We start from the raw sequence: 25,434 nt of genomic DNA, 5'->3' as shown, positions 1-25,434 counted from the left end.
TCCAGCCTCCGGGCCGCTCGGCTTGTGAGAGGAAGCAGCGCCACCTACTGAGGCTCTGTTTCACTGCTCCACACCGGTTCCCTTGTGGATCACCATGAATGTGACAATAACCCGAAGCCCTTGTGTGGAACTCGCTCAATGTGGGTCACGAGCGAGAGTAACAACCATGTGGTTTGTAAATGACACGACACCTAAACAAGGTAGTTTTACCATCTGCTGGTTTGTTCAGTTTACCCTGCAACATGTGGTAATAAAGGATCTTTGTACTCAGCACATTATCTTTCACCTGACTTTGAAATCTCAAAGCACTCTGGGATTTATGTTTGAACAGAAACGTTATCATAAGTCGTACATTTCAGGTGTTTTACTGTCGTAATCTGACCATTCCTCAAACTACAGCTTCATAAAGAAGTATTCAGATCTGCTATCTGTATAAAAGTTCCATCATTTAAAAAAATACTCCATTACAAGTAAAAGTCCTGCACATTTATCGTGCAAAATCTTACTCTGCCACGTAATTAACGGCTCCATCTATCAAATAAATGTAGTAGAGAATAAAGCACAATATGTACCCGGTACATGTGGTGCGGTAGAATAAATAAAGTACATTTAACATGTAATCAACAACAGTACTCGAGTAAATGTACTTAGTCACACTCACCTCTGCACACAGGTGACATCCTGCAGAAGGGAAAGAACGAAACGAATCAACGTGGAAAAGAAAAAACGGAGAAACGTTTGTGATGATCAGCAGATCCACCTGGATCGCTTTAATGTTTCCTTTACATCACTGTTTTCATCATCCTTATTGTTTATTCTCCAGGTGATATTTTCAATTTGTATTACTATCACTTTTAATCATGGAAATCTGTTAAATCGTTGCACAATTTGCATCTCAAAATGTACACGTACAGTAGCGTATTTGAATGACCGTTTTCATATTTAAAACTAGTTCAAATGAAGCCGAGAAGGAACAGAACGTGTACATACATTTATCCAATACATACCCTAAAGAAAAATAAATAGATATCGTAAAAAATAAGAAATACAACTGAAAAAAATACACACATTTTACAAATTGATCCCCAGGCTCCCGACCCCTGTAGGTCTGTCGTACAGATATATATTGTTTCAAGACGCATATCTTCACCACCAAAAAAATGTATTCAGGTCATTGTCGTTTGTTTGACATGCATCGTAAACACAGAGGCTAAAGGTTTTGTTTCCTGGGCTTCCTCTCTCCCCCTCTCCCCCCCCCCCTCTCTCTGATCTCCCCCCCCCCCACAGAGAGCTCTTGGGTTCTGTTATGGCTTGTGTGCAGTAAAATGACCGGCTTCTGTCCGTTCCGTTGAGTTTTTCTCTCCCCTCGCCTGTGAGTCGCTGTTTTGTCTCTCTGACAACTCTCCCTTTGTCAGGGTGACCCAAGACCCTGAGCCGAGTTTAGTTAAGTCCGACCTAAATATGTGTCACGTCCGAATATAAAACACTCTGGTACCACTTTCTAATGAGACGTACTTTACCAACTATTTTAATCCCGTTTCACGTTGTACGCATGTTATTTATAGGCCTGTTATAAGATACCGTATTATTACAAAGTACTTTTGGGTTGCACGGTTGTGAAATGTCTTTTTAGTTTCCTCTTTGTTCCATTTATTTACAATTTAAACTCCAAACAGGATCGATTCTTAGAGTGGAACACCTCTTTAATAATGACTAAAACAGATGTAATGTATCTTTATTAAGTCTGAAAACTTTTACATGAAGTTCCTCATCCTTAGCTACGAGAGTCTGCAGTTAGTAAATGTGAATATAATGTTTAACTGGTTAATAATTACCTTTTTCCACGTGTTTTTCATGTGTTCGAAAATCGGAACGGCTCTTTCACAACCTGGCAACACAAAACTAGCAGCTTTTTTACTGATCTATAAGGTATTCATAGTCGTTTGAGTGTTGCGCTTCGGAGACTCTGACAAAAAAAGAAGTTGTAAAGATCGAAGCATCAGAGGGCGAGATATCCGAGACGTTTTAGTCCCATATTTGAGTCGAGCTTCACAAAAAAAGCTTTTCCCTTTTCCCATAATGCCACTTAGCTGTGTCTTTGTGAAAAGCTCCCCCAGCACCACAGCGGACATCGTACAGCTGTTTTTTACAGGCTGAATGGTGCCGTGCCCGTTCGGAGCGCGTGGCCTTTCAGAGCGGGCCGGTTGCTTGACTCCCCCAACGTGCTGCAGCGAAGTGAAGAAGAGTTCGGCTGTAACGTTGGTATATTCAGCATGCAGAGCCCCGACGCTCCGAGTTCGCTCGTTTACTCTGAATGTATTAGTATTGACCAAATTGCACCAAATGTGCACAAAGCACTTCACGGGGCCTCCAGCAACACACCCACGGAAAGTGAAGTAGAGCGGAAGGGCGGGTCCGGAGATGTGCAGAGGACACAGACAGAGATTCCGTGCTGTCTAGTTCGACACACTAGCAAAGTACGTCTTTTCAGAAAGTGGCACCAACACAAACTTGATGGATTTCCTGCCGTCATGAGCACAAAGCCTCTGTGGCCTCGCTCCGCCCTTTGATCTCTACGACGGGGTCCCTTCAAAAGAGATCGGCTTTCAAGGTGCCAACAGACACAAAGCCCTCTGAGGCCCTCTGAGGCCCTCTGAGGCCCTCTGCAGTGGTCGGAGGTCTGAACTCGGACGTGTTTTACTACACCACTCCGACCAAGGACACCCACTGACGGGACCATGGAAGCCAACAACAGAGCCATAATGGCCGACACTGGACACCACGGGCAGACAGGAGAACACCGGTGTTGTTTAACGGCCATTTCCCCCCCCCAATGTTAACGTCCTTCCAGTCATTTCCTCTTGTTTATCAAATCCAAACTTTACGGTGAGGTTAACTTCTGCCCCCGGGCTCTCATCGAAAACACCTGTTGCTGAGCAGAAGTTATAAGGCGACTCGTTTAGCTGTTTTCCAAACTGTAAAGAGAATAAATGGCAGCAAGTAGTGGTTTCCTCTGAAGGGAGGAAAATGAGCCCTGATATTGCCAACTCTGCTGACTGTGTGCAGACTCCGACGGGAATGGAGAGAGGAGGGAGGGGGGACCGGCACAGAACCGAACCAACACCGGTGTTGTCCTTCATTAACCCCACAGAGAGAGAGAGAGAGAGAGAGAGAGAGAGAGAGAGAGAGAGGAAGAGCAAAGACAGAAGGACAGGAAGAGAGAAAACAGCTGATCCCATTCAACCTTCCCGGTCCGGTCGGAAAATACATTCATACATTCTTCATGTCATTTTCCGCCTTCGTTCCTTTGCTTCTGTTATTGCAGAATGGTCAGACCGATAGATTTATTTTTAAAAAGTTAAATGGTTATATTCATTGCTTCTTCCTCCGTGGCCGAGCGAGCGGCTCCTCTCGTCCCAATCCAGTCAGCGCCCTGCGGAGAGAAACGGCGTTACGCACACGTCACTGCGTCCGCGGCCTGAATTCAACTCTAAAGACCTCAACATCCCGGACTCAAACCAATCCCCACCCCAACAAACAAATACATAAAAACAAAGAAATGTGCTGGGCACATGTGAGAGTTGTGTCTCAGCGCACAGATTAAAGACTGTTTCATTCATTGGGTGTTCTCACCTCAGAGCCCTCAACAGGAGTACGTCCTCACTGAGGCGGATTCCCCTCGGGCACCAGAGCTGGCTGTGTTGGAGACCGGGGACACAACAGACACAGACGGGGTCATTATCGTGACTGCGATGCTCTAAACATGCACTGGCCTTCAGCAGGCATTCCTATTAAGAAGTGGAACGAGGGATAATCGTCTTCCTCTGTGCTTTGAAGCAGTCTGCTCCTTGTTATTGCCAGTTCCTTTGCTGGAAAGGCAAAAATTCCTCCGCCAAACTAATGGCACAGTGGCATGAAAACAACCAAGCGCTCTGTGCACGCGAGTCTTGTGTAACATGGCTGAAAACAAATGTTTCTGTTCAGGGCTATTATCAGTATTAGGGCCAGACACTGCGGGAGAAATGAGGAGGAAGATTTTCTTTCTTTTTTTTGTTATTCTCAAAAGTTCAGCGTTTATTCTCAATTTTTGACTTTATTCTTGACATTTCAACTTTATAAAACATCTTCCCGTTGTAATTGTGTCTGCTGTTGTCCCTCATGCTCTTCCACTCATTTCACATGAAGATGTTGATGTGCAGAATACCTGATCAGCAGTGTAACCTCCTGCCCTGATTCCTGCCATGCTCTTCATGTGAGTAACGGCATATAGAGTGACAGGTCTCGACATATCGTCTAAATTGAGACGCGCCTCGAGGGCTCGGAGGAGCCGAACACATGCGAACACGAGAGCGGCGGTGTCAGAGGCCACGGGTCGTACTCACCATCGCTCTGAACCTTTCTCAGGGTAACGGAGGGCGTGGAGATGGCTGAGGCACGGAAGTTGGCAGGCAGGGTCTCGGCGGAGTCGGAGGTCACGCCCCGGAGGTCTTTCTCCCTAAACATCTTCCTCCAGGAGGGCGAGCGGGTGAACGTCTTGGCTCCGTCCTGCTACAGAGACAGAGTGTGTGAACACAAAGACTTCGCTTTCACTTTGCTTTCTTCTCCATGTTTCTTGGCGCTTGATTTAGCGTGCTGACCTCATCGGGTCGTCTCTCGGTTCCCATCAGGATGAGGGAGTTGTACTCTTGCTCCAGGAGCTGTCTGGCCTGCAGGACAGAGTTGATGTAGAGCTTTGACATTCATTGGGACTCTGCAGGTAACACATTTTCATTACGTTTGAGTGTCACGCCTGCTTCAAACCAGCACGGTTGGGAATCTAAATGGTGAGATGAGACTTTAAGTGGATGTTTTGAGCCCTTTTATTATAAATAGGAAATGATGGAGAGAGAGATGCAACAAAGGCCCCCGGCCTGTTCCCTTTCAAGGTTTTGGACACATATCATACAGGTAAGTATGTATTCTTCAAGAGAAAAAAACACCGTTTATTATCGTCATCGTTATCTTTGAAGGCCTGACAGAAGACAATATTTCTTGCTGAAGTAAATAAAGGTTCCAATCATGCCTGTAAAAATGCCGCGATGAAAGATGCTTTTTAAACAAAAATGAATGAAATGATGGGAGTTTAAATTGATAAAGATATTGATGAGTGAAAACCTATAAGTCCTCCTCCACTTGTTGGCCCTTCACCGTGCAGAGCGATGCATGTGCAGACGTTTGTTTTAGAAAGAGGGAAAGTTGTTCCGCCTTTACTTTACATCTCACATGAACGCGTGAGCGCGCTTTGATGACATCACAACTCGTTTCGAGGCCAATCGTGATCCGATGTGAAGCTTGGACTTACACACGTGTGATGAGGTAACTTGAAGCCTCCAGCTCACATCTTGTGTTCATTTGAAAATAATTACAGCTGCAAATGATAGATTCTGGATTCTTCAACAAGTGCGAAGAATTCGATGTAACGTATTTCATTAGTGGTGAAGCTGGCGCCCCGATAGCTTAACGGTCGGGGCGCATACCGGCACAAAGTTGATGATTTGATTCCTGCTTGGCATCTCCCTCCGTGTTTCCTGTCCACTCTCAAATATATTAAAAAAGGGGGGATGCCAAAAAGTACTAATGTAAAAAACATGCTTGGAGGCGGTGGGTCTTTACGGCCCCTTGGAACCGCTCTTCTCTCCGTGCTGCAGCTCGAGCACAGTTACCTGTGTGTTCGGATTGGGGATCTGCAGCAGCAGCGCCAGGTCAGTGTAGTCAAAGGTGTCGTCCAAAGCCAGCAGAGCCCCGTGGACGCCGCTCTCGCGCAGGTTGTCGCCGTACTCCTTCAGGCCGATGGTCTGCACCCAGCACATCACGCGCTCATTGGACCACACCATCACATCTGAGGGGGGGAGAGGAGGAAGGTGAAGGGAGGGAGAGGAGGAAGGTGAAGGGAGGGAGAGGAGGAAGGTGAAGGGAGGGAGAGGAGGAAGGTGAAGGGAGGGAGAGGAGGAAGGTGAAGGGAGGGAGAGGAGGAAGGTGGAGGGAGGGAGAGGAGGCATTCGTCTGCAAGCTGTCCGCTCAATGTTTTTAAAAGCCAGATCAGGTTTCTAAATATGCTGCTCACTTCCTGAACTTCCAGCTGGATGACACATGCACTGGTCCTCTGAGGGGGTTCAATTAGCTGTTCAGTGACGAAGAGAAATAGTTGAAATGTTCCTGCTTTACTGATTTACTCTCTGACGGGTCGAGCTTATCCTCACTTGGGGAATTCTTCTGTGAGGAAATCAGCAAAGATGAAACGACTAGAAAATGTAGAACGTGTATCCCGGAGCGCAGCGGTGGGAGAGCGAGAGGTTCGGGGCTTTGTTTGACATTCATGTAATCGTCATCCAGCTGGAGAAGGCTTGTAAGGCGGTTTGTAAGGGGAGCAATAACCCAGAGGTGGTCCAAACATCTTCCAGAAACGTGGATCACAGGAAATCTTTCTTTGTCGTCATGAAGTTTGTGTGTTTTTCGGTTTGCAAGAAAGGGAATTATTTTTAATGGTTTATTGACTTTGTGATGTATAATTACTTATTTTATGTCTCTTTTCTCTGAATGACACTGCAGCTGCCACTGTTAATAGCATCATGAAGCAGGAGCCTTCAGCTCTCTGACGCTGTTCTCTCCACTGAGGTTAAAGTGGATGAATTGATTGTCGGTATTCCACTCTATGCAGATGATGTGATCTTACTCACCCAGAGGTGCAGTTACTTTGAATCTCGGTTCAACAGCGCTGTCATATACTGACCGATGCATATTTTAGGGTTTTATTTTGGAAGAGTATCTGAGTTTTAAGGAGTTCATTCAGCAGGTAGAGCGCTGGGATCAGTGCCTACACACAACTGTATACGTCTTGTTTCATAACATGCTTCTGGTATTTTAAAATCTGCGGGGATTGGATATTTTATGCGATGGGAACCTCCAACTGTCAAAGATAAAAGTGAGTTGATTGGAGCAGAGTTGTGAATATGCCTGAACACAAAGATCTTTCACTGGGACATTTTGCGTCGACACGCCTGCATGAGTGAGCTCCTGACTGATTTGTTTTTACAGTGTAATATTCATGAGGTGATTCATAAGGAAGGACGGCGTGTTGATATTTGGCATGTGAAGCAGAACATAACGTGCACAGTTAGTCAGGTTTACCAGCATTAGCTCTAAAAACACGAGGTTTGAAGGTCTCTTTATAGACAAAAGACTTGCTTTGTTGTTTGATTTTAGGTCAGACGTCATGTTTCTTGTTCATTCCGTGACGAGTCAAGGGAAACGTGTGTGAAGGGCACAATGAATTACTTCTCTTCTATACTCTGCTACCTATTTCTATAACATTATGTATTATGTCTCTATTATTGTCAATATTGTACAAAGTGTTCTTTATTCAATTTCTTGTATTTGTGTCTCATGTTTTCTTGTAAATGGCATTTACAGTAGAAGACAAAGGAGGAAATTGTAAACGGAAACTTGTTTTTAACTGATAATAAACGCTTTGACTTTAACTAATAAAAGTACCAGACAAAGAAATAAATGAAGCGACAGAGCAAAATACACGAATAATTGTAATTATAATAATGGAAAAAAAGTGTTGTTAATCGTCATATTTGTGTAAATTGTGTTTATAAAGCAATCACTAAGGTATGCTTTGAAAGAGACGGGAGCACAGCATGAATAGAGGAATGAGCTGGGTGGACAGAAACGTCTCACACCATCACTCGAGAGACAACGGGGGGGAGAAAAAGAGCTCACCTTTGTTGTGGTGGACGCTCTCCTCTCTCCTCCTCTCCAGCTCCTTGCGGTCGTAGTTGAGACGCTTCAGGCACATGATGCCGTAGTGCAAACTGACCCTGGGAGAAAGAGCCAGAGGGCAGAAGCAGGTTAACCGAGGCCGCGTTTCCACTCTCACCTGCACTCGGGAAGCATAAACACTGAACTACACACAGCTCTACCTGTGGAAGCTGTCCACCATTTTGAGCTGTCCTCTCAGCTCCTTCTTGGTCAGGTGGTCCAACATGCGGGCGTCCACCAGGGACTCCATGAAGTAGCTGCGGTACAGTGGCAGACCCAGGCTGGGCAGCCAGTCGTTGCCCACCCACTCATGATTCATGTCGCTGTAGGCCAGTATCTGGAGGGGGACAACCACAGGCCATCAACGCTGACTCGCGCTCGGCTTCATGTCTGCCGGTAGTGCAGGTCAGCAGCTCGTGAGTCACTGCGGTTTAGACTCACTGGAGACACAACGACTGACAAACATCTTGTTGGGTTAAAGAGTGAAGAGAGTAAAAATTTAAAGATATGTTTTGTTGAATTACAGACATTTTGAAGACGCGACAAGTGAAATAATTCTTAGATATCAGCATGAAACTACCTCAGTTGATACTCATATTAAGACAACTATTTTTTGTATTACATGTTTTCTGAAATGTTCTCTTATGGTCACTTTTGGTGAATTTAGGAGAAATCTACAAATGCAAATAGAGAAAGTCGTAAAAAAAACACTTTCATGTGTATTTTGAATTTCCACTGGTCTGAACGAAGACATTATATGGAAGCAACTTCGACCAGTGCATGAAAAAATAACCAATGTTTTTGCCTTAATTCAGACTTTTCAGTTGATCCTCACCTGATCCCAGCTGAACTCTTTGAGCTCCTGCAGCGATGAGAGAAGAGAGAGAGAGAGATGGAGCCAGAGAGAGTGATGAGGAGGTGGCGAGGGGAGAGAGGACAGGAGGGCAAGAACGGGGAGGACGGATGGAGAGATGATGGAGGCGAAGCAGAGGAGGCAGAGGAGGGAGCAGCAGCAGGAAATGAGGACAAAAGGAAGGAATAGTGTGTTAGTGAACGGGTAATTAGTTGGAAGCAGTTCACACTGAAACAGCAACCAGAGGGAGAGAAGAAGATGCTCAATACTCCATCCTGGGCCACAAAGACGGAGATAATAAAGAGGCAGAAAGTTCAAAAAGAGAAAAAGAGAGAGACAGTGAGAGGAAGAGGAGGGAGGGGAGATACTCGTCAACATGGTTCAGAGCAGACGAGCCGCTTAAAATAATTAAAAAATAATAATGAGGCATAAAAATAGCTTTTGTCAGACAGACGGGGCAGTGGGGGGGGGGGCACTAACCGGAGGCTTGGTGGTCGCATTCAGGGACTCCATCTCTGCGTGGGTCATCCACACGTTACTGGTCGACTGTGAACAAGAGAAAAGTGTCGTTTAAAAAAAAAAGTATTTCGCACCATTTCAACTCGTTAATATGATTCCTGCTGTTAATAAATAAATAAGAAGCCAAACTCCCGAGTCGACAGTCTTTGGTTATTTGTGACTTTATCTTCTTTGGAACAGGAGACATTGAACGCCGCAGCACAAGCGCATGTGCGTGCAACACTTTTACGACGTTTTTCAACATCTGGTTTGTTCTTGTCGCTGTGTGAGAAGGCAACATTTGGATAAAAAGTTGCTTTCGTTGCCAAGTTTTGTTACAAGGCGAAACCGGTGGAACTTTATCAGTGCACTTTACTGTCACTCTCCTTTATCACATGCAGGAGTCGTTTCATGTCCTATATTCCTCCGAATAGAATCTGCTTTTCATTTGACATCATTCATACACTCTCAATTATATTTTGTTCTTCGTATTTCACGTATGTTGTTATTAGTTTCTGCTGCAAATCTCCCAACAGGGATCATTAAGATCTAATCTCAAAACTACAAACACCTGTTTTACCATGTCCCCCATACTGCTAACATCAAAGTGTATTATCGTTAAAGGCTCTGCATCTGCACGGCGAACACTGTGGGATTTGTTCATGACGTTGAAGTCTGTCTTCTCACAGAGCGGGTGCTGGCCGGGGCAGAGGGGCTGGTGAGGGACACCATCTCCTGGATGGCCAGCCGCAGCTTGAGGCGGTGAAGCGGGTTACTGATGCCGATCTCCCTCTGGATCTCCGTGTCCGACAGGTTGGCCATGATGGCGCCGCTCTTCACGTTGGCGCGACAGGCGGCGACGTACCAGGCCGGCATTCCCACCCACAGCTGGAAGGAGGAAGACGACAGATTAAGATGTCGTCTTATGGATCCAAATGGATCCTTTTACAGTTTGTAATGAATGATGACGGACGCAAGTGTGCAGAAGTGGTTAAAGGCATTAACCACCAAAGATGGCGAACGCAACCTAAACAAAGTGACTTTCCAGATCCGTGTGTTGTTAGTGAGTGTATTTGGTGGAGAAACGTAGAGTTTAATGTTACACCACAGAGACATTACGAGCTTCAGGTCACTAAATCAGACATTTTGATGCTGGTAACGGTCTTAACTCAATGCTTAAAGGTTGACAACTCGTCTCGATGGTTGAGACAAAACGTCACTTCTGTTGCAAACTGTAAAAGGATGTCTTACGTTCTTTAATTACTATCTCTTTAGGCTTCTGTGACGGCACAGTACCTCCAACCAGGATACAACAGTGGGTCCGTCCCAGGATGCAAAGGGAAGTCCTTGGCGACATGCTTCCTCCAGTAGCTCATGCCTGGGAAGAGGAAGAGGAAGAGTTACACATTTGGTGAAGTTCAAGTGAGAGATCAGAAATATCAATCTGACATCCAAGTCAACAGGATAATTCGCAAACTTCTTTTTGCTGCGGCGGTCTTTATCTGCCGGACCCAGAGTCCCAGTCTTGTTCATCCCCAACGGGTCTCCAGAGGGCATGTCTTCAGAGGGCGTAGACGCTGGAGGAGACGCAGTGAGGTCAAACGTCACACGAATGAAAGATAATACAGAGATGAATACAGTGTGGATCACTACTGCACACTCAGTGCTATCCTCCATCTGGTTACCAAGAGAAGCAGATCCGTCCCGCCCGGGTTGGCCCATCCGTCCTTTCTCCTTCTTCCCAAAAAGCCGCCCGATGGAGGACTTGATGCTTTTCTTCTTACTGGACTTGTGCAGAGAATCCTGGCTGCTGTTGGAGCTGCTGCCGTCTGCCGAGAGACTGGGAGGGACGAGAAGGAAATCACTGAGGGGCGAACGAGGATGAAACCGCTTTGTGTCGGATGTATTTAACGTGCGGCCGCTTTACCTGCGAAACTCCCGCGGGTCGTCGAGCATCGCCCCCGGATGGGTGAGGGTCATCCTCTCCAACCGCAGTGCACGGGGAGTGGAAGGAGGCGTGGAGTCAAGGAGGGCGAGGGAGCGGTCGTCATCTTTGCTGTTCTGCAGAACGAAGAGTACAAATATCTCTCAAAGTGTGAAGCTCGGATGATTCAGGAGGCTTTTTCCAATCAGAGCGGCCGAATCATTGAGAACCTGGACTGCTTGGAATGAAACTTTATTACTGTAAAGAAGACCGACTCTTCCAGACAAATCCAGGCTACAGAAGACAAAAGACACATTCTTTTACCAAAACAAACATGGACGCCAACCAGCAGCAGGAACATAACGAGATACCGATTTAAATCTTTTGGGAATTAGTTTCCCGCAGTAGCAAATTGATTAATCACGTCAGTGTTAGCATCATTTAATCACGATTGTCTCACTGTTTTGGTCACTACGTTAGCATCACATTGTTGGTTGGTATCATCACGGGTTTCGTCTTCCTGCTTCCTAACTTGAACCACTCTGTTCTGAACTCCCACCTCGACATTATCACTTTCACCACCACTGCTGTCTGCATGTTTGGCTTTTCGTTCATTGCACCATCTTTTGTAATCCATCCGCCCGTTTCCAAAACAGCGTGTCTGGCACCAGCCGTCATACCATCCTCCACGTTTCCTGAATCAGTCTTGCCCAATTGAACAAGCTGCTGTTAAAGAACAGCTGAACTCCTCCGAACCCGTCTGCGTGATTTACTTGTGCTTTCTTTACATGAATCACTGTCTGGAGGAGCTGTTTGCATAAACAGGGAGGTGGAACGCGGAGGCGAGATATCGCAGAAGGTTAACGCGGGACGGGAATAGAAGCGGTACCTGTCTGTCCGTCTCGCGGGCCGGGGAGTGAGACAGGCGAGGGGTGGAGTGTCCAGAGCTGGGGGGAGAGGGGGAGGCCAGGGTGGAGGACGTGATGGACGAGGGGATGAAGCACCGCCCTGTGCTGTCTCTCCCCAGGGAGGACGGAGGCTCCAAAGCCACGCTGACCCGGTTCTCGATCTCTTCGGCCCGCAACTCCGTGTTCTCCTTCTCCTCCTGGATCAGTCTGGGTTTGAAAGTGGAGGGTGAGAAAACAAGAGGACTGAAACATTTGGACGATATGATAATAACGTAATGAACGGATCAGAATAGTCTTAAAGAAATAGTCTTCAGATCCTTCATCAGAGAGGTGCGTCTTTACTTGATCTCCTTGTTGATGGCCTCCAGCTGTTTCTGCAGCATGATGGCCAGAGTCTGCACGTCCGTCTGTCCATTGGGGGACATCAGCTCGGAGCCAAACCGAGGGTCCCCGTCGTCCTCGTCGTCGGAGCAGCCCACATCCAAGCCCGGCTCGAACCCGGTCCCCAGCAGAGCCCCGCTATCCCACTCTGGGTACTGTACACAGAGAGTAGTACTGTGGTTCTTCCATGAAAAAAACAAAATTCCACGTTACGTTATTTCTTTTTTTCATAGAGGATCAGGATGAAAGTAATATGAACTTGCAATTAGTCAGTTCCTTTTTTTCAAGTGGAAAGAACAACAAAACTGATGTTATTGCAAAAAAGATTGAGGGGAAAAATGGGAGTTTACGATCCAGAGGAGACACATTTCCTTCCTGATGTTAAGGTATGAGATATATGTCCATATTTTACCAAATGTTTGTTGTGTCAGTGTAACAGAAAGTAACTGATGCTTCTACGAGGTGCAGAAAGGGGGGTTGTAGAGATGTTACAGCAGATTCTCACCTTGGTCGAGTCCTCTCTGGCGGAGCTCCAACGGGCCCGGTGACTTGGCCTGACCACGCCCCCGGCGGAGGCGTTACCGAAGGGATCCAGGTGAGTGGTCGAGCCGGTTGGGAGCGAGCCACTCCCGTGGGAATACCTCAGCTCCAGAGCGCTACCCGGCAGAGATCGACTGGCGAGACGGAGGCGAGAAGATCATACAAGATCAGATGGAAAGGTACAAAGACGGTACAACACCGGAAAAAAACAACACAGCTGGCTAAACCAAAACTAAAATATGTACAGAAGAAACATTTCAAAAAAGAAAATATGTCAAAAACATATCTGAAATTTGAACAAAATTGTGATTTAACCTGATATACTGTGTCAAAGTGCTTCATACGATATATACTACATGCATTAACAGGTTTACAGAAGGCTGTGTCAGGACGTGCAGATGAGAAAGTGCTAATTGGATCATGTATGTGTGTTTGGGCACGCGTGTATGTGGAGGCCACATATCAACACTGTCTTAGCTCGAGAGCGCTGACAGTGTTAAACGCCTCCAACGTGGGCTGATTTATCTACAATGTCTGGCGAGATAAGAGACACAACACTGGGGGTCTTTACAGTCAGTCGCCTCTGGAGACTCAGAATAGAGTTTAGAGCTCCGCCTCAACAGACCTGGAATAAGAGCCGCCGGGCCGCGCTCTCAGCTGATCTAACTCCAGCTGAATACGCTCCAGCTCCGCGATCAGCTGGTCCTGAGGGGGCAAAAGAAACAGAGTCGGTCGAAAAAAAAACAAAGTTCCACATGTCGACCAGGTTTAACTGAGAGTGAAGCTGGGAGGCACCTTGTTTGCCAAGAGATCGTCCTGGAGTTTCTTCATGTTGGATAGTTCCTCGGACAGGGCGTTCTGGAGGAAGAATGAGAAGCTTTGTCACGGGGAAATAAAAACAACATGTTCTTAATGAGAAACTGGTCTAGAACTGGCTGCACAGGAGAGAGGGAATTCTTTCAGTCCTATTTTCAACCAGATTTTATGTTCCTGTGCAGACACTAATCTCTGAATATTATTATATTATATTATATATATATATATATATATAATAATACTTATTCCAGTGAATAAAAACAGAAAAACATGTGGGAAATGTTTAAAAGATTAACAGATAAAAAGATAGATGACATTGAAGAGCTTGTGCTCCAAATGCTGTTTTCAAAATTCTAATTTCACCAACATTTACACTCATCATTGAGATCCTTTAGTGAAGCAAAAGTAGCAGCGCGACACTGTAACAATACTCAGTACAGCCACAGCAGTACAGTGCTTTGCTCCCGTGCTGCTACTGTTTCTTCAAACTCCATCTGCTGTAGTAAAACAGTGAATATGGAGGAAGTACCTCATACAACCACACTTCAAAACATCCAAACTATCAATGTGAGAGTAAAGTTGAGTTACTTTCCACCACTGCTCTGGATGAAGGACTGTTTTACAGCAGCTTACTTTAAATGCAGAGGTAGAATATCATGTATGTACCCATATGACCATGAAATAAAGTTTTAACTTGTCACTTCCTGGAAGGCAGAGTGGTGCGTGAACAAGCCTGACACCAGGAGTTCATGTGGGGAAAAGGGGGACAGACCTTTAGGGGTCTTGATTTGGGGGACCGAGACCTTTAGTCTGAGCGGGTCACCTTTTCTTCCAGAGCGGCCATCCTCTCCTTCAGATGCAGCTGCAGCCTCTCGTTGGACTCGGACAGCAGCTTGTCCACCGTGTCGGAGAGACGCTTGTTGTGTTCGTCGTTCATCCTCTCCCTCTGCCTCGCCTGAGGGCGGGGAGAGAGTGAGACGGGCGAGAGCGAAAGAGAAGAAAGGGTGCGGGGATTTAATAACAAGCGTTTTGCTTGAGTGAGAGCGACAGACAAAGATTTCTATCTGAATGTGCACGACCAAGTAGACGGTTTAGAAAATTAGCGCGCCTTTGTAAAGGCTGACAAAAGGAACGTCACGAAAGAGGGGGAGGGATGAAAACGGAGGGAGAGAAAAGAGAAAGAGAGATGGAGAAGCGAGCGTGACTCACCCTCTGTAGCTCCTGGTTCTTCTCCTCCAGTTGCGCCTCCATCTGTCGCAGTCGCTCCTCAAAGTTACCATGACGCTCCTCCGCCTGGATGATTGGATGAAAGGGGGGGGGGGGGGTTAGAGCCTGAACTAACACAAATGAACACAAAAGGAAACAGCTTGTTGACCGAGTCTACCAATTAGTTACATGCCTGTACAGATCACAGCGGAGCGGGAAACTTTCTGTTTGCCTGTGTCTCGCAGGGCATTCGTCTCCTCCCGCCAAGGAAGCCGTCTCCTGCCCCAACACGCAAAGGACTACCGGTAAGTGTCGCCAATTTGAGAGGTTTGGCTACCTGGAGGAGAGCGAGTCTTTTTTTTTTTTTGGCAGGAGGGAACATTGTGTTTACAGGAATGTTGGAGGTTAACACACCAGCAATCAAAGGAGTTGCTCGTGAAGAATCTGACGTGGCGTATTTACAGTTCCCGGCGTGTCGAGGCGCACCGAGGATCAAATAGCTGAGCCGACTCCCTGAGCTGGCTTTCATCTCCAGATCGTTTTCTTGTGAATTACTGGCACCGCTCGATGAAAATATTTGCTGTTCATCCTGTCATTTGACATCTCATGTTCTGCTTCACTCATTCATGAACACACACACACACACAGATATATATATTTATATATATTTATGTACCAGCCTGCATGTCCACACATGCCAACACACACACATATGCATGCATATATTGCTGCTGTCAGGTGAAAATAGGACTATTTTTATCTCATTGTATATAACTGGTAGATAATAGGGCACACGCACACACGCACACACACACCTTGTTGAGTGCTGCCACTCTCTGGGCGAGCTGGGCCTCGATCTCTGGCAGCGTCTCGGCCCTCTGCAGAGTCTGCTGCAGCTTCTGTTTGGCGTCATCCAGACGCTCCTGGAGCTGCCGGTTCTTCTCCTCGCTCTGCGGGAACACAGGATGAGAGAAGGACCGGGGGTGAAACTCAGGTCGCGAGATTGCCGAGGGCAGCAGACGTGATTAAAGGCACCGGGGGAAAGAAGAAGAAAAAAAAAGACATTGATGCCTCGCTCTAAGTGCCAATGTGAAACGTGGCCAAGCTGCCAATCAACAGCAGAGACATGGACACACACGGTGATGAGAGAGACTTTCCCCACACCTGTCTGTACAGCGAGTCTTTGCTGGCCAACTCGTTCTCCAGTTTGTCTTTTGTGTCGTGGAGAGACGTCGCCTCCCTCTGGGCACTCAGGTACCTGCAAACCAGAACAAAGCAGGCAGACAGACGGAGCAGCAGTGAGCGCCGGAGCAGGGCTTTTTAAATTTCTATTTTAGAGGAAGGCAATGAAGAGTTCACGGAGAGGAAAACACAAACCTGCGCTCTAACGTGGTGATTCTCTCTTCCATGTCCTCCCTTTGACAGAGAGCCTGGGTGAATTAAAGTGTGTGCGTGTGTGTGTGTGTGTGTTGGTAATGTAATGTATGTAGAAGCAAAGAAGAGCAGACAGAGAAAGTGAGATAGGGAGAGAAGTCAGGTTTACAAGTGTTGATGAAAGGGAATTCACTGGGCTTCAGCAGCTATTAGCGGAAGAATGATCATGATGATAATGACTTTTTAATAGTTGCTGTTGACAGCTTTGCAGTTGCACAAGTCAAAGAGAGACAGAGGGGGGAGAGCAGAGGGGAGGGGGGGAGGATAAAAGAGCAGCGAGAGAGGAGAAGCAGTTCGACGTGGAGAAATATTTTTCAAAACGACCTCTCGTCCGGAAAAAACGCCCTCACACCTTTCAAACCGGCACACCGGCTGATTTGATGGCGCTGTCGCCATGGATACAGGGGCTCTGGTGCGTTCAGTAACAGCCGCCGCTGCCAAGGAGGCAAATGGCTTCGTTGCCATAGCGAACGGTTACATACTTCCTCTGAGTTTGAGCGAAAGAGGATCTTTGTGCCACTGAGGAACAGACCAGAGTCTCACCTCCTTCACGTCCCGCTGTAGCTTCTGGTTGGCCTCCTCCGACCGGGTCAGCTCCCTCCGGGCGGACGTCAGCTGCTCCTCGATCTCCCCGACCTGGAGAGTGGGGGGGGGGGGGGGGGACACAGGGCTGAGCGTCTGATATCTATGTTTGGCTTTTGGTGAAAGCATTAGACGGCGAGAGTGCGTCTGATCGGAGTACCTGTCTGCACATGAGGGCCAGTCTCTCTTTCAGCTGACCGAGCTCTGACCGCTGTCGCTCGATCTCGCCCTCTCGCTGCCTGTCGACGTCGGCCTCATCCAAGATGGACGAAGGGCCGTTGGGAAGCCGCTGAGCGAAGGGAAACGATTTGAGTACAGTGATCATGATGGAGTTGATAAAGTTCAACCAGGGTTACTCATCAGCTGGGTTTAAAAATAAACGTTTTAGTATTTTGTTTTGGGAGAAATACCTCAACTCAAACATCTAAATTATTGAGGACAGTGGCTCTTCACCTTCAGTGCTCATCAGGTACCTTCCTGAAAAAATATGAACCAAACCGGAGGGACGGTGAACTTCTCAGTGACCAGTAAAAAATAAAGTAATAAGTAACAAAAACATACTCTGATTCCTGGAAAATTAAAGTCATTACAACTCTCACAAAAATCCAAGATGGCGCCTAACTTCCTCCTCTCTGAGTGAGCTGAGTGCTGCTGGCTGGAAGCCATATTGCAACAATACTGATCAAAGATTAAGCTGTAGGCTGGAGGCAGCAGCTTCTGGCTCCCGATCAGCTGGTGATTGAGAAAATAAGTGATGCAGCATTTTAATGTACTGAGATAAATGGAAATAAACCCTCCGTGGACGGACTGAATCTCAACTCTATTTAAATAGAAAGCCATGAAATGACGGCTGCCCACATCATGAATCCTAACGTGTCTCTAGCGCCACAAGCAGGTCCAACAATCTCAACATCTACCAAACAGCTTGGCTCTATTCCAGACATTCATGGTTCCCAGAGGAGGAACCTGAAGGACTTTAGAGATCTTACACCACCGAGACATTTGTAGTTTTGATTAAAATGTCAACTCAGCAACCGGAATGGACATGAAATTTGTTTCAGACATTCACGTCGCCCTCTGGATGAACTGTAATCACTTTGGTAGTTCTTCTCTTCTCCATTGCCATCATCAGATTCGTTTTGTGACTGTAGACTCTCAGTCTTGTTACGTTACACCGGTCTGACACTGACCCTTGTCTCCGGTTGAGAAGTTCACCTTTGCACTGGTCAGCTTGTTCATAAGGTTTCTTCTGTCACTCTGATAGCATCATGGATGTCAAAGCAGAAATAGATCCGTAGCGTCCTCATCTCTACAGGAGGACTGTGATCGTGCGATCCACAGGCTGACCACTATCTTTCTGAGACTGTATAAGAACAGCATCCCGTTACCTCTTTGCCGTTTTCTAGTCCTTGCTGCCGTCGCTTGATTTGTTCCCGTAAAGACACAACCTGAAACACGGAGGGGAACCGTCAGGAGAGACTCCATCACCTCACTCACCAAAGAGAAGCACAGGAAGAACGTGGACTCACCTCCTGAGAGGAGGACTGCAGCTCTTCCTCCAGGGACGCCACCCGCTCCAGCGCCACCCGTAGTCTCTCCCTCACCTTCTCGTCCAGAGCTTTGTGGTGCTCGAACAGGGACTTGAGCGCCTTCAGGACCTCCACCTCGCTGGAGACCCCCTGCCTCTTCACCACGGTCATCCTCAGGCTGCGCTCGTGGCGGGACACCAGACACTCCAGATGTTCGAGCAGCAGCTGTTAGACACATGTGGTTCACATACAGTTAAAACCTCTTATCGGTTATAAACAGTCGCAGATGATTAGAGTTCACGTTTCACTGTGAATTATTTTCAGAGCAAATAAAAAACCGCCAAAGGAACCAGAACTTTAATTAACCAAATAAATGAAGAAGATAATACTGACTCGTGTGTTGTTCCTCTCGGCCTTCAGCTCTGCTATCTCCTCCTCTCGCTCCAGCAGCTGTTCCCGGCAGAGGTTCAGCTCTTTGGTCAGCACTGCAAACTCCTGCAAGGTCACAAGAGGGAGCCGTTATTGACTCCATGCTTCTGCTGCTGCATGAGGTCATAATCTCTCGCACGCACACACTTTATTTATGAAGTGCTGCACTTTCCCACTTTCCCCAAAACCGGCCCCGGCTGCTTCAGCTTGGATTGGCGACTTTCCTTCATCTCCCAGAATGCCCTCAGAGAGCGGGCATTGACAGTGAGAAGCTGACGGGGGGAGTGAAGCTCTCCAGGTCTGATTGGCTGCGTTTGCGCTGAATGTGCACCGTCAGTAAAACCTTTTTATTTCCTCTGTTGCTTCCTTAATGGATTTTCTCCCCTGTCTGATTGATAAATGTCGAGTCAGAAGGTCTGCAACCAACAAATAAAGATCTCAGCGTGAGATCTCAGCGTGAGATCTCAGCGTCTTCTAACTTTGCCCAGTTATCCAGAAGAATAACAATAAACACACGCTGTGAAACATAAGAAAAGACTGCAGACTGTAACGTTTACTGCCAACATTTTCTGTTAAGCCACAGAGCGCAATTAACTCCAGAGTCTCAGACTTTCAATGCATTTAAACAAACATGCTCAGGCCTGCAGCTACGTCTTGGCTGAAGGAGGAAACCCCTCCATACAGAATAATCCACATAACGGCGGCCAAGCGGGAGTCTTAAAGCAGGCCTCGGTATAAAATCTAACAACCAGGTTTATTGCACGTGTTGCACCTGGAATTGGTTTAATTGCTCAATAACCACCACTGGCTGTGCGTTTTGCCCGCCATTAAAACAAAACGGCCGGAGGTTAAACAAGCATGAGAGGAGCTGGAACAAAGCCAGCGCTGCGTAATGTCTTCGATTTCCAGATGACAGCAGTTGAGCTGAATTGTTGTGATTTTGTGTCACTTAATCCAATTATGTATAATGCGAGGTGCGCTGCATGATAGTTATGATAACAAATATGTTGCCTTTAGTCAAACTAAATGGTATCTGTAGCAACGAATCAACACAAGAGAGGAGGAGTGACATCATGGAGGGCACGTTCAACTTCACGCACGGATGATGTCGGCTTCCACGGGACACACACGGCCGTGTGCACACACACTCGCTGCTCAGCCAGTGTGTCTACACACACACTCTGCTCAGCCAGTGTGTCTACACACACACTCTGAGCAGCCAGTGTGTGTGTAGACACACTGGCTGAGCAGCGAGCGCTCGCCCGTACACTGATCGTCCTCTCTGCTCGAGTGTGATGGCGGCGTGACGCACACATGACACACACACACACACGACACACACACGACACGCACACACACACACGGCACGCACACATAACAAACACACATGACACACACACACGACACACATACGACACGCACACACACATGACACACATATGACATACACACATGACACGCACACATAACAAACACACATGGCACACACACACATGACACACACACACATGACACACATATGACATACACACATGACACACACACATAACAAACACACATGGCACACACACACATGACACACACGACACACACACACATGACACACATATGACATACACACATATGACATACACACATAACAAACACACATGGCACACACACACATGACACACACGACACACATACATGACAAACACACATGGCACACACACACACACACATGACACACATGACACACACACATGACACGCACACATGACACGCACACAAACATGGCAAACACACACACACATATGACATGCAAACACACACGTGACAAACACACGGACGTCCTCCAACCACGTGTTAAGAACTCTTGTGCCAAATGAACATAAATAGTTTCAAGTGAAATTAAAGAGAAATAAATGAATATCTTCCAGCATGTGTTTACATGCATGCACACGAATGCAGAGTCATCAAATCAATACAACAGTGAAGGAGTCTGTGCCTGTTATTATAGACGACGTACTTGTGCATCACGACATCTCGATGTATGAGCTCATCACGATACGGTTCCCCTGAAGGACGATAAAGCATCATGTTGAATGATCTATTATCTACCGTGTGTGAGGATGTTCCTCAGTGTTCTATGAGCCATCACAGCAATGATGTTTGACTACTGAATCAAACGGGAACAATTAGACCAGACCGGGTGAACACGTGGTCGACGACGAGGCCCTGAGAAGCCGGTCTGGAGACCGAGCCTGAGGTGGAGTCCCACAACAACACTGGCGCTGCTGTTTACCCACACAGGTGCCTCACCTCACAGCCTCTCCCAGACAAAACACATTTAAAAACAGTACAGCATGCACAGTCTGTAGCTGAGCCTCGTCGTGAAAGGAGGAAGCTTCCTTTGAAAAGATGGAAGTGAGGAGGATCGAGGAGGGAAACATGTCTGCGTGCAGATGGCACGTTCTGGGCCCGAAGGATATCCTGTAATTCTGGGATTAATTCATGTCGAAGACGGAGCGAGAGAACCAGACACTCTCTACATTCCTCTCTGTCTCTTTTTTTCGGGGCGCCGTCATTTTAGGTTGATGCAAATCATTGCACCATCCCCCCCCCCCCCCCCCCCCTTCATCCATGTCAGTCTCCCCCCTGTCATGATACACCACATCGAAAACAGCCTCTAGAAGCCACCTCATTAGTATGCAGCAATATGCAAATGAGGCTTGATTTGTTCGTCTCTGTGTGTTTCATATCACCAGGTTTTTCTCTCTCTCTCTCTCTCTCTCTCTCTGTGTGTGTGTGTTTGCCATGCTGTCACTCTCTCCATCCCTCTCCTGATTTTCCTCTCTTGGCAACATCGAACACACACAGACGAACTGGCTGAACTCATCTACTGTGGAATGTAGCTCCACGTGCTGCTCTGTCTGTGTGTGTGTGTGTGTGTGTGTTTCTGCAGATATCGATCTCCTTATCAGTGAGGTAACATTGCTCTTTCATGTCCAGTCGCTCTCTCTGCTAAGTCTGTTGTTTCATTTTGGATTGTTTTCTCCCAGCGTAGCGACAGTGATGGAGGCGTCTAACAATGAGTCCTACCTGGAAGTAGAGTCGGAGCACTTGTCTGTCGAATTACAGGATGATTGGCTCTCGGCCGCTGCGATGTGCGATAATATGGTAACTGTAATACACGACCGGGTCAAATCCTCCCTCAGTTTATCCCCCACGACGTTTCTCTCACAAAGCTCCAAAAACATTTTGAACCATCTTTGAAAAACCAAACAACTGAACGTCTTTCCACAATCCTCAAAATATGCCAAAACAATAAAGATTTTTAGTTTGTTTGTCAAGTTGCGACTGTATTTCCTGATTCGAACAAAGATGGCGGCTTGAAATTGCACATCTCCATCCTCAATTTGTGCCACACGACCCACAATTGTATCCCTACGTTGATGATCCTCTCAGATGATTTATACCTTGATACAAAATAACAATCGTTTGTTTGTGCTTCACAAAACGAGTGAGGACAAGAGTCATCGCCACAGCCCTGGCTGGCAAATACAATACACTATATTGTGAATGCGGTTGGTGAGAAGAACTTTCTGAGTTTGTCAAACTGACAGATTTTTTCAGAAAATCAGATGAACTGTGAATTCAACAGAGACACAAAGAGGCACAAACCGGACAAAACAGGGTTTAAAGCAGCTTCTCTTAACGTGCATTGCTGGCAACTTTAAAGAAAACACTTCATGGTTCCTGACTCAGCATCCAGCATCATTAAGGAACTGATGTTACTCCAGTAAAGCAACATTTTCATTCATCGGTACATGAGGTTTTTTGATTCGATGTTTACTGCTGAACATACAACTCTTCTTCTCGCAGCCGTTTCTTTTCATCTCTCCAAGTTGTTGGGCATGTTGTGCCAGCGCCTGTCCTTATATAGTGGGTAGTGGGCGTTACCTAATAAATAAACAACGCAGCCACGCGCTGTGAATTATGACCACGTGGGATTCATCATTCAGTTTCCTGAGGAAGAGCAGATTTTGGTTGAAAATAAAAAATCATATTTTTTCTCCGAACAGAAAATGTACAGAATGTTGCTGCGTGATGTTTTATGTGTTTTGTGCAACTTTGCAGAACAAATCTTCATTTCAACAAAGAGCTCATTCAATAACCGCTGTCGTATCTCGGCCGTGTTTTACCCTGACGACGTATTTGGGCGTCACATTCGCAGCTTCACCTAAAGAGCTTCAGGAGAAACAGAAAAGGTGACGTTGATGTCGGAGGTACGACGGTTGCTGTGCTTTAAACTCCGCAGCAGAAGAAGAAGAAAGGAGACTCAGCGCCACCTGGACCGGCTACAACATTAAACCCTGCTAACAGGTTAACGCATCAATAATTCAACAGCGTGAAAGGAAGCATCTTCACCACGAGCACTTCTGATACAGGACTCTACTGATGATGCTTGTTTACTGTGACTGAGGTCGGCCTTTGAATGCAGCATTTCTTCTTGAGATGGAGCATCGTTTTAAAAAATAACATTTTGGATTTGAGTGTTCAATCTTTTCCTGCGAACTCACAAGGATGCGTCTTGAAGTTGATCTGGTGTTTTTGTACCGCATGTGTTTATTCATTTAGATGTCAATCTACAATAACAGGAACATGATGACAATGATCCCTGTATTTACAGTAATGTGTTCATGACATAATAAGACGTCGACAATATGTTATATATCCTGTTCATGTCGTCTACTTTCTAGTAGTTTTGTGTTTTAACGGTTTAATATTTTGAGCTGAGCAACAGACTTGAGATAACATGCTTAACTCCAATAGACTTTGACTTTTGGTGACTTTTAATTGCATTTAAATTAGTGCTGGGCAAGTTAACGCGTTAACGCATTCATTCATTAACGCCGACAATTATTTTATCGCGCGTTAACGCATTTTCTTTTTATTATAATTTCTTTGAATTGAAAGACAAGAGACAATACATAGACATAACAACAAGAGGATGACAAGAGCAGTGGGATAAAAGCCAGCAAACGTCCTACAGTCAGTCATGTCAGTGCACCTCTATGCTGGAACTCACGGTAAACGCATTTAAACGGCACAGATCGGGAGCGAGCGAAGGACTTTGAAAGTTAGCGGAAAGATTAACGCGAGACAACATCCGGTTTCTTCAGACGAACATCCGGTTTTCAGAATAAGATGCCAACAAAGTATGAATTATATTCACATTAAGTATGAAACATGCTGCCTGCATCTCGTGAACCAAATGTTGTTGCCCTTTTGTTCATATAGCAGTACTTTTAAAATAAAAGTGCGCAATACACTACTTTTGAATTCATGATTGGACTTTGCCATAACAATGCAATTAATCGAGATTAAATATTTTAATCGTTGCCCAGCACCAGTTTAAATCCTTTTGTTTGATGCTGACATGTGCTGTTTAAATGAACCTTTCTAAACCTGTTCATGAACGCAGCGTGAGACTGCATGCACATCCTAAACTCTACTTTAACCCCGAGTAGAGCTCTGAACTTAAAGGAGCAGTTCACCAGGAACCACAGAACCAACAGTGGATCCTTACCAATACTTCCATCTCAACCTTCACCCAAACTATCAAAGCTAACCATCGCTTTCCTTCAAACACACGAGAGAACTTCCCAAAAACAGCTTCTTACAGATGCAAACGTTTTGTGGATAAAATACATGTCCAGATATTCACCCAATCGTCTCCTCTAATTCCCTCAACGGTGAAGCTTCGGTCACACGTGTGCATCTGTGCACGCTGCTGTAGGACGTGCACGTGTCTGTCAGCATTGTGGGTAACAAACAACATGTGAGAGATATGCGTTGCACTATGATGTGTGTGTGTGTGTGTGTTTCCTCCACAGCTCCTGAAATCATGAGGTGAGGTAGGGAACAGGTGTGTCGTACCTGCGGCAGGGCGATGGACAGCTGCCTCTGGAGCGACTCCTTCTCGTGGCCCAGATCTCTGAGGCGCAGGTGGGCCGTCCCCAGACAGTCCTGGGTGTCCCTCAGGCTCTCCAGCAGCCTCTCCCTCTCCGTCAGCATGTTCACCATCAGTGACTCCAGGTTGCCCGTGCTGCCGCCCTCATCGCTGCCGCCGCCACTGCTGTTACTATTACCACTACCACGGGGCTCCCTGCTGCCGAAGCCCCCAATGCCTCCTATGCCTCCTCCTCCGCCCCCCGCCGGGGAAGACGAGCCGCCTCCTCCGCGCCCGTCCTCCGAGATGGTGGGCATCACCTCGCACATCATCTTGAGGCCTGGGTGTGAGAGGAGGTATATCTGAGAGGTCTAGGACACTTGACGGCAGCGTCTGGTGGACCACCGACTCTTAATCAGACGGCCAACCGATACTTTAGGGTGGGTGGGGTGTGGGGGGCGTTCCTCTCAAGCAGGAGACAAGTGCAAGAGGGGGGAGACGAGCCCTGTGGACTTGTGGGTGTGCGCTTTAACGTTGTTTTTGGAGGGGGAAACAGTGTTGGGTGACGAGGGGGCTGTGGGTCTGGTGGAGGGGGT

General features: G+C 46.7%; 1 protein-coding gene across 3 annotated transcripts; it reads right to left on the bottom strand.

The window, feature by feature from the left end:
• Positions 1-1,294: 1,294 nt before the first annotated feature.
• ppfia3 (PTPRF interacting protein alpha 3) lies at positions 1,295-25,170 on the bottom strand (the record flags this gene model as incomplete). Of its 3 annotated transcripts, none has more annotated exons than XM_079281518.1 (30): positions 1,295-3,433; positions 3,634-3,696; positions 4,383-4,548; positions 4,638-4,706; positions 5,703-5,878; positions 7,765-7,862; positions 7,965-8,140; positions 8,639-8,665; positions 9,137-9,202; positions 9,842-10,042; positions 10,451-10,532; positions 10,632-10,731; positions 10,840-10,994; positions 11,082-11,215; positions 11,968-12,193; positions 12,329-12,549; positions 12,873-13,041; positions 13,533-13,612; positions 13,703-13,765; positions 14,547-14,678; positions 14,933-15,016; positions 15,745-15,879; positions 16,094-16,187; positions 16,307-16,359; positions 16,907-16,999; positions 17,106-17,234; positions 18,334-18,393; positions 18,475-18,699; positions 18,868-18,969; positions 24,826-25,170. In XM_079281518.1, 29 exons carry the CDS (start codon positions 25,168-25,170, stop codon positions 3,644-3,646), a joined length of 3,714 nt encoding a protein of 1,237 aa, XP_079137644.1. In that variant the 3' UTR covers positions 1,295-3,433; positions 3,634-3,643. The 3 variants fall into 3 exon arrangements, with proteins under 3 accessions (XP_079137644.1, XP_079137645.1, XP_079137646.1); XM_079281519.1 differs by having other exon boundaries at positions 4,383-4,545; XM_079281520.1 differs by lacking the exons at positions 1,295-3,433; positions 3,634-3,696; positions 4,383-4,548; ... (1 more) ...; positions 5,703-5,878; positions 7,765-7,862 and having other exon boundaries at positions 8,009-8,140; positions 8,639-8,931.
• Positions 25,171-25,434: the final 264 nt, after the last annotated feature.

Source organism: Melanostigma gelatinosum (genome assembly GCF_949748355.1).
Source record: "Melanostigma gelatinosum genome assembly, chromosome: 13".
Lineage (NCBI taxonomy): Eukaryota > Metazoa > Chordata > Actinopteri > Perciformes > Zoarcidae > Melanostigma > Melanostigma gelatinosum.
The sequence above is the reverse complement of the archived record's forward strand: the minus strand, read 5'-3'. Positions and strand labels throughout refer to the sequence as shown.